The 9,518-nt window shown below is 40.1% G+C and overlaps 1 protein-coding gene across 1 annotated transcript; it reads left to right on the top strand.

Annotated features, from left to right (window-relative positions):
• Positions 1-1,852: 1,852 nt before the first annotated feature.
• LOC128315744 (putative olfactory receptor 2B8) lies at positions 1,853-5,958 on the top strand. The gene has a single exon (XM_053223300.1). It carries the CDS (start codon positions 3,832-3,834, stop codon positions 4,762-4,764), a length of 933 nt encoding a protein of 310 aa, XP_053079275.1. The 5' UTR covers positions 1,853-3,831; the 3' UTR covers positions 4,765-5,958.
• Positions 5,959-9,518: the final 3,560 nt, after the last annotated feature.

Genomic DNA, 9,518 nt, shown 5'->3' with positions numbered 1-9,518 from the left:
TAGAAACTCGTAAATGCTCATTTTCTCCATTATTGCCAAAATATCTAAAATATGTTGGGAGTTTTGAAAATGCTATCTTGAAAATTACAACAGGGAAGTTCCATCTTGTGAATATTGTGTCAGTGCATCTTGTTTTTAACTTTATTGTTAACAAGAAGTGATGATCTTTCATGTGAATACATACACCAATATGAAGAAGACAAATGTAGGAAATCTGAATGTTTACTTAATTGGTGAGTTAAGCCAGTGACAAGTTGTGTGTGTGTATGCATGTGTGTGTGATTGCACTGAGGTCATGTGTAAAGTACACTAGGTTCTGTCCCTCTATCCTTGCACACAATCATGAATGGACTCTTGTATGAATGCTGTTGGTGACCTGCTAGACGCTCTTTACTTTACCTACTAGGGCTCCAATCACAACCCTATTTGTTATGAGTGTGGGCTCCAAGGTTCACAGCCATTCCCTTCTTGAGAGAATTGCCCTCAGCTGAAAGGGAGCTATGGCGCCAGGTGATCTGGAGAGCATGGTAGGGGTGACAGACTTATGGGATGTACAATAGGTGCCAATGCCAAGGCAGGATTGAATCTGATTCAATTCATGCTCCAGAGCTGTGCTGCCCAATACAGTAGGATGTACCCACAGAAAGCTATTTAAATTTAAATTCTTTAAAATTAAGTAAAATGTAAAATTTAGTTTCTTAGCTAGGGCACTTTAAATGCTCATGCAGTGATAGGTGGATAGTAGCTATCGTATTGGACAATGAAGACAGAGTATTTCTACCATCACGGATAGTTCTACTGGAGAGTTCTGTTCAGCATCTCATGGGATCAGGCTCCTGCTCTGTTCCACTGGAGACCATATCCTTGCTTAGGAACATTCTCTGCTGTTTTCCTTCCCTCACCCCATTTATCCCAAGAGTATTCCCTGAATAAACAACATGCAGTGGAAATCCTACTTCATCGTCTTCTTCCATAGAACCTGCCCTACAGCCCTGTCAGTGTTCATCACATGTGTCATTTCCTATGTAGTGATGGCTGCATTCCCCTCATTTACTCGTCCTCCATCGTCATTGGCAGCCTGTTCTCATATGTCTGAGGTCAGCTCAGACCCATGAGACAGAAGCATCGTGATAGCAATAGCGATTCAGTCGTAGTGCTGAGGCTGCGGAAATCTTGCCCGCTCTTTTTCAGGATTCATTCAGAAACTGGATAGGGTGGCATCTGTATGTCAAATATATCAGTGAATGTTATATATTTGAAATGTCTTAAATAGAGACATTATCTTGAGATCTTTTGTGTCTAAAATGTGTAGTGTTCATACTGAGCATCTATTTGTGTGGAAATATGGATTCTTGCACTAAAATTTTTAGTTTTGTGTCAGCATTGATCACTTATATTAATCACTTTATCTCCTTATGTGTGTCAGTGGTAAGCATTTAACCTCTTTCATTATATGCCTATCTTCTTAATTTTTATTGTAAAATTGTGTTCTTGTGAGATGTCGTTTCTCATTATATCCTTTTTTGGATGTATATTATTATATATAAAGCCATCTTTTCTTTTAGAATCTTTTTTTCACCTAATAATATGCTTTTTTTCAAGTATTTAATTTTTGTATGTGAAGTTAAAATTTAGATGTGATTTTTATAACTAGACATTATTGTTTCATATTGTATCATGATAGTTGCATCCACATTTGTTTATATATGTATATGCATGTGTATATATATATATATATATATATATATATATATATATATATAAAACACACACGCACACACACACACACACACACACACACATACAAATCCACACACACATATAATCCCATAAAGCAGCAAATCATTTTACAAGTTCATCTCACCACAGTTTTATTTTTTCTCAACTGCCTTCTTAGTCTTTATTGATATAACATTAAAATATATCATTATTTTATTCTAATATTCCATTGTTATATTGTTGTTTTACTTGGATGAGTTAGCATTTTATGTTTCCTCTCCTTCACTTTGGTGGGTGCTTCCACTAATAGGCACATTGAAAATTTTGTCTGTAATTGATATCACATAAATATATCTATCGATATCTATATAGATATCTATCTATATCTGTATCTCCCTATATCTATGTCTATATCTATATTTGTACGTGTCTGCATGACACTAAACCATTGTGTGTTTCCATTGGTCTTCTGAGCAGGTGTGAGTCAGGTGATATTCTCTTGTGTTGCAGATTTGACTGTCTCAAACGCCTGTGTAATTAATTCTATTAAGAAATTTTTTGTGCATAGATTTTGTTTATCATTGATAAACAAATATCACTGATAACACTGATCACATCTTTATAGGAAAAGGAGGTATAAAATAGGGTGAAATATCACATCCTTTTTCACATTTGATGAACATTTATCTTATGCCAGTTTTGTACCAATTTCTTTCACCCATCAGTGTGCCTCCCTGCGGTCATGCTTCGGACTTAAAACGTCTTCGAAGAATAAAAAATGTACCGTATTCCCAATGATTTGAACATGATAGAACTGAAATGTTCATTTTCTGATTCCTTATGGCCAGCGTATAACTAGTCGTCTTCTTCGGCGGTAAGCATTGGATGAAAAGGGTCATCAACTAGCCTTATATTTGGCAATGTATTTGGTCCAGTGTCACTAACTCTGCAAGGTAGCTTCCAGAAAGGTGACAATTAACCTAATATGGACGGACATCTGAGATCGTGTATAATCCCAAAATAACGTTTCATTTATGCCTTTCCTTGTATACATTAAGTGTTGCATTATAGTGCTTTGATCTGTCATTGCTTTTGAGAATGTTTCTGTCCTTATATCCGTGTGTGTATCTATTTACTTATTTTATCATAGGAAGTGATGTAAAGCATTACAGTCTGTCAAAATTATATGGTTGGATAACTTTTAAAAGTTTATTCTGATTAGAATGTTGATACATTAGAATAATCCTACATCTTTCAGGAATTTTACAGAGTCTAGTTGGTGTAATGTGTGAAACAGAAATCTGAAGAAGGAAGAGGAAAATGTTGGGCACTGGATTTTGGAGTTCTGATTCCAACAGACTCTGTACAGCCACTGAAATTTTGGAGTTTTATTAATTAGTATGGTAATTTTAAGCATCTTTAGGACAAAAGTTAAGCACTGTAACTGAATGGTGCTATTTTTTGGTTCTCTCTGGTTATTTATTTTATTGCCATAGGGGGAAAAAACCCCAATGTGTGTTTATATGCAGATCTAGTACTGGTATTTTGAATGTAGTTGAATTTCTTTGTATAAGTATGTTGTAGGTCATCAATTCCTATATCTGGATGCATTTGGACATTATGTTGTATTATAAAGTACTGCATGTTAGGTGTGTGCAAATCTAGTTGTGTGGAATTATGAGATACATATTTAAAATAATGAATCTCCCTCTGTATGCATCTCTTTCCTATTCTTTCTGATTGTTCTCTCTCTTTTTCATTGATCCCCATTTTCTCTAAAATGTAGCTACATTTTCATGGTAGTTTCAGTCCTATTATGATCAGATTTAGAGAACTTTTATACCTATGACTGACACAAACACAAGGTTCATTATTTGATTTTTCATATATGAAATATTAATGATTTACTGTTTTGATAATGTGGAACTAAATTGGTATGAGCTATGGCAATTTCAATGAGTACACCATTTATTCAAATAGTTAGTGATAAAATTCTCTGGCTATGTCTTTTAACATGATAAATCCACCCCCTGCCTCCTTTTTATTTTTTAGAACATTTCTTCAAAAATTGCTAAATACTTGGTCTTGACAGGAAACACGTGGTAAGAAAGGATGGACCCGAAAAATGGAAGTTCTGTCACTGGCTTTATCCTGCTGGGTTTCTCTGACCGGCCTCAGCTGGAGCGAGTCCTCTTTGTGGTTCTTCTCATCTTCTATCTTCTCACCCTGCTGGGAAACACAAGCATCATTGCATTGTCCCGCCTGGACCCACACCTGCAGACTCCCATGTACTTTTTCCTGTCCAACCTAAGCTTTCTGGACCTGTGTTACACGACCAGCACTGTTCCTCAGCTGCTGGTTCATCTCAGGGGAACAGACAAGTCTATCTCCTTCAGTGGCTGTGTAGCTCAGCTGTTTGTCTCTCTAGGGTTGGGATGCACAGAATGCATTCTGTTGGGGGTGATGGCACTTGACTGCTATGCAGCCGTCTGCAGGCCCCTGCACTACACAGTGATCATGCACCCCCGTCTCTGTGCCCTGATGGCTTCTGCATCGTGGTTCACTGGTTTTGCCAACTCCTCATTGGAGACGGTGCTCATTTTTCTCATACCGCTTTGTGGGAGAAATAAAATAGAGCACTTCTTTTGTGAGGTTCCCCCATTGCTCAAGCTTGCCTGTGTTGACACCACTGTGTATGAGTCTGAGATCTTATTTTTCAGTATGATCTTTCTTTTCATACCTGTGGCATTAATCACATTCTCCTATGGTCGGATAGTCAGGGCAGTGTTAAGAATAAAGTCAGCCGCAGGACAGAGGAAAGTGTTTGGGACATGTGGGTCCCACCTCACCGTGGTCTCCCTGTTCTATGGCACAGCCATCTATGCTTACCTGCAGCCCAGCAACAACCATTCCCAGGATCAGGGCAAGTTCATTTCTCTCTTCTACACCATCGTCACCCCCATGGTCAACCCTGTCATATATACCTTGCGGAACAAGGATGTGATGGGCGCAATGGAGAAGGTGTTCCATCGGGGCTCCATATGACTGGGGGGAAGAGCCTTTGATGGAGGCTCAAATGTCAGAGGCTTTAAGATTTTGTGTCCTTCATGTGTTGTCCAACATTCTCGTGATGACTCTCAAGGGAATTTCCTTACCTCGTTCATTTTTTTAAAGTAACATTTTCTTTTTTAAAAAAACTTTTTAAAAAAAGTTTGTTCATTGAGAGAGAGCAAGAGTAAGAGGGACAGAGAGGGTGAGAGAGAGAGAGAATCAGCAGAGAGAGACAGAAACAATTCCAAGAAGGCGCTGCACTGTTAGCAGTAAACCTGATGCAGGGCTCAAACTCACGAAGTGTGAGGTCATGATCAGAGCCAAAATCAAGTGTTGGATGCTGAACCAATTGAGCTAACCCAGTTCTCCCCCTATACCTCATTCTTTTATGCAATGAATGTTCCAAGCTCGTGGATTCATTGCAACCTCCGGAGACGCTGGTTTAGTGTCCCAGTGCATCTCCAATATATTAATATTTAAAAAATCCTTTTCTTATTTTATCCTCTTTTGGGAGTACCATTCTAATTGCAAAAAGACATTTATGTACATATGATAAAGGCGTGCACAAAATAAGAATAGGAACCACAAAAACAGTGTAAGAAATTTTAACATTTTAGCACTTTCTAGCAATTTCCGGAGGCATATCACTTATTCTTGCATTTGATCATGGCTCTGTTAGAAGGTCTGTAAGTTGACTGTGTCACAGCTTCTTCACAGAATTGGTGGGCAACCACGGGATAGATGAAATTTAGCTCAGAGGAAATCCTGGGAACACCAATCTTGACACAGTCATTCAGATATTAGGCCCCAGTGTGACCGTACCTGTGTGACAGTAATTTTACATAGACTTCATGTCATAGGGGGCGATGGCATGATGCACTCATCCCAGGGACAATGGGAGCATCAGGTAGCAATACAGCAGGCGGTGCTTATGTGTAATGTGTGTAATGCTGTGCGATGTGAGGTGTGCACCTCGCTTGAATTTATGATGAGCCACCTCATCCATTAAAAATGACTTTTGAGTGGGCACCTGAGTGGCTCAGTCGGTCGGGTGTCTGACTTCAGCTCAGGTCATTATCTCATGGTTCGTGGGTTCAAGCCCTGCTTGGGCTTTGTTCTGGCAGCTCAGAGCCTATAGCCTGCTTCAGATTCTGTGTCTTCCTCTCAATCTGCCCCTCCCCCGCTCTTGCTCTCTCTCAAAGATGAATAAATATTTAAAAAAATGACTTTTGAGGACATTGAATGACACAAGTCCTATTTTATATTCTTTTTTTTCCCCTATAGTAATGCAGCAAATGTTTCAAGGGTAAAATATATTTAGATCCTTTCTTCATACCAGTTTACAAATTGTTTGATAGAGGCCTGAAGTGATGAAGGCTTTTGTATGTCACATCTGCCAAAGATTCCATACAATTTGAATGCAGGGATATATTATAAAAATATGAAAAATGACCTCCATTTTCCAGGAAATCCCATGTTCTATGGTGCTTGTTTAGATTCACCAGGAGAAAATTTAAGGAATGAATAAAATGTATATTAAGTATTAAAAATCTCAATATGTCTAAGCTTTACATATAGCCATCACATTATGAAATAACACAATTCTGAATGATGAATAATAAATATAAACATCTCATAACAAGTGAATGTGACATTGTAGAATTTAGATCTTAACTAAAGCTCAGTTTGCATATAAATATGTTTTGTGTTATGGATCTGGGTTTTTGTATATATTTCTTGTCATGAGCAGTACATTTTCTCATGGAGGTTGAAGTTTTGACTATGCCACCGTAAAAGAAATGTTTATGTTTTTCTTGGTAGGTTTTCCCAGTGTGTAGCTCAGTGCAGGTAAATGTATTTGTGTCTTTGGACACATATTCATAACAATCACACTGTTCCCTCTTCTGACAGCTAACCGGCATTATCCTGGGTCTTGAACCCCCTGAGGGTCTCATGCTCATGACCGGTAATCTTGCAACATAGACAGCATTAGGCAGGTTGGAAATGAGAGCTTAGTGGAGATTATCACATGGTCATGGTTCTGTCTGGATCCCTAAAGGCATCACAGTACTCACGTTTGAAATCAACACCTGGGATATATTTTGATGCCATATATGTGGTAATGCTGAATGAATACCAGTACAGAAACAGTTTTGTAATAATGTTTATCCCCAATGGTGACAAATTTCCTTCTCTCCATTATGTTTCCACTACATTCTGACAGTTATACCAGTCACTCTAAAATCCTTCAAAGGAACTGTCCATGGTGTGGTGTAAAAACCCTCAAGGTCTCTCGAAACCACACAACACAACCTTATGTTCTGGCTGAGCAACTACTTCTCAGTGATTAAGGACACAGAACCCTGTGGAAACAGATGTATTTCCTCTAAGTGAATGTTTGATAGTATTTGAATGTTCATGTTACATAGGAATAAATTACAGATAGTAAAGATCTGTAGGGTCCATGCTAAATAAAAAAGGAATCACTTAAGAGACCAAACAGATTGAATGTTGTTCTGTAACATTTTTCTAATGTTGGGAATGTGCCTCCCCACGGTCTCCATGCTTTGTATATTACAGGCTGCTGGGTTGTGTAAATTGCCACCAATATTATTTGAACCATTTCCTTTATTTATTTTATTTTTTTTTTTTAATTTTTAACGTTTTTTTCATTTACTTTTTGAGAGACAGAGACAGAGAATGAGCTGGGAAGGGGACAGAGAGAGAGGGGGAGTCACAGATTCCGAAGCAGGCTTCAGGCTCGGAGCTGTCAGCACAGAGCCCGACGCGGGGTTTGAACCCATGAACCATGAGTCATGACCTGAGCTGAAGTCGGCCGCCCAACCGACTGAGCCACCCAGGCACCTCTGAACCATTTCCTTTAAATGTTCACCAATAACTCTGGCATGGCTATAGGGATTGTACCCAAGATTTGGCCAAATTATTTTATTCCATCTGTCTCTGGTGCTTGGAGCTTTGGACTATCATTTTGCTCTAGAGCAGGTCATGGATTCTTCCAGGTCTTTTGCCTCTGAGGAACACAGTACACACTGTATCTCAGGTACCCACAGTGACCCAAGTGTCGGTCCGACTGACATGAAACACAATTTTTTTTTTTAAAGTTTATTTATTTTTGAGAGAGAGAGGGAGAGGGAGAGAGAGAATCCCAAGCAGGATATGTGCTGTCAGGGCAGAGGCCACATGGGACTCCATCTCACGACATGAGATCGTTACCTGAGCCAAAAATCTCGAGGGGCGCCTGGGTGGCTCAGTCGGTTGGGCGGCCGACTTCGGCTCAGGTCACGATCTCGCAGTCCGTGAGTTCGAGCCCCGCGTCGGGCTCTGGGCTGACAGCTCAGAGCCTGGAGCCTGTTTCGGATTCTGTGTCTCCCTCTCTCTGACCCTCCCCCGTTCATGCTCTGTCTCTCTCTGTCTCAAAAATAAATAAGCATTAAAAAAAAAAATCTCGAATCAGACGCTTACCCAACTGAGCCAACCGGGTGCACCTGGGATATACTTCTTAACCAGAAGATTTACTACTAATTAGCAAATATACAAAATAATGAAGGCGCACGCAGTATCCTGGAAGCCCTAGACCGGCCAGACATAGCTTTGGGGTCCCCCTCACTGCAACGGACAACGTTTTGTTTTGTCATATGTGGGGCTCTATTGTGTGGTCCAAGTCAGCACAGAGAAGTTATGGGGTTCCTCAGTTCATGGGTCCCTACCTTCATAGCCCTGTCCTGGCCTTAGGACTGTCACACGTTAGCATAATGGCAGGGTGTGCAGTGTAGGGTGACTGCACTCTGAACACGCCCTCTGCATCCTGCTAAACTCACTCCTGGATCAGTCATCAGAGCGCAGTCACCCCTGTGAGACCCTCCTGTACCTCCTAGTCTGCACACTTCGCAGCTACTGTTTGCCAGAGTCCTGCTCTGACCAGGCTCACGGAGGAGGCAGGAGCAGGTCACAGACCCCTGCCAACTCCACCCTTCACAGGTGACTGCTTTTTGGATGCTTGTTTTGTGATACGGGTGAGAGCCTTCTTTCACCGCAGTGGTGTTGTGGCATGTTTGAGCCCTGATGGTGCAGAGTGGGAACACCGTGTGTGGACCCGTGGTTTCCTGGGAAGGAGGGGCTGGGTGTAAAAGTGGAAAGGAGAGGGTGAATGACTGGAGATCAGAGGGTTCAGAGGAAGGGGTCTCTGAGGTGGCCTTAAGGACAGGACACTGGCTTAAGGGAGGAGACATTCCCTTCTTTCCCCCAGGGTTCTCCCAGCTGTTTGGAATTAAAGTGACAAGACAGAGTAACAGGAGGAAAAAAAAAAATCCAGAATTGTAGTACCTGAAGGAATCTTGCCCCACTCAGCCCCATGGAACAAACTAGACCCTATTTTAATGTTATTAGAGAGACACACAAGGTAAACATTTAGAAATGCCTTCTTTCAGTCTCTGCATTGAAATTTGGATCACAATGAGAGGGTTGTGTTTGTAGTTGGTATAATGAAAGAACACTCTATTTAGTAACTTTGCAGGGAGATTTTTTATTAAGCAGCAATAAAAATGTGAACTTAGAGTAAGTTTAAAAGAAAGAAATATAGAAATGATAAAAGAAATGAATGATATCTCTGGTGTTTATTTTTTCTTATATATACTAAGATATGACAGATACATAACATTCAGCAAACTTAAGAAGTACAAATGTGAAAATATACATAATGAAATTATTGCCACCATTGTGTCAGCTAA

This window comes from Acinonyx jubatus, chromosome B2 (assembly GCF_027475565.1).
Source record: "Acinonyx jubatus isolate Ajub_Pintada_27869175 chromosome B2, VMU_Ajub_asm_v1.0, whole genome shotgun sequence".
NCBI lineage: Eukaryota > Metazoa > Chordata > Mammalia > Carnivora > Felidae > Acinonyx > Acinonyx jubatus.
Note: the sequence above shows the minus strand (reverse complement) of the source record. Positions and strands in the feature narration are given on the sequence as shown.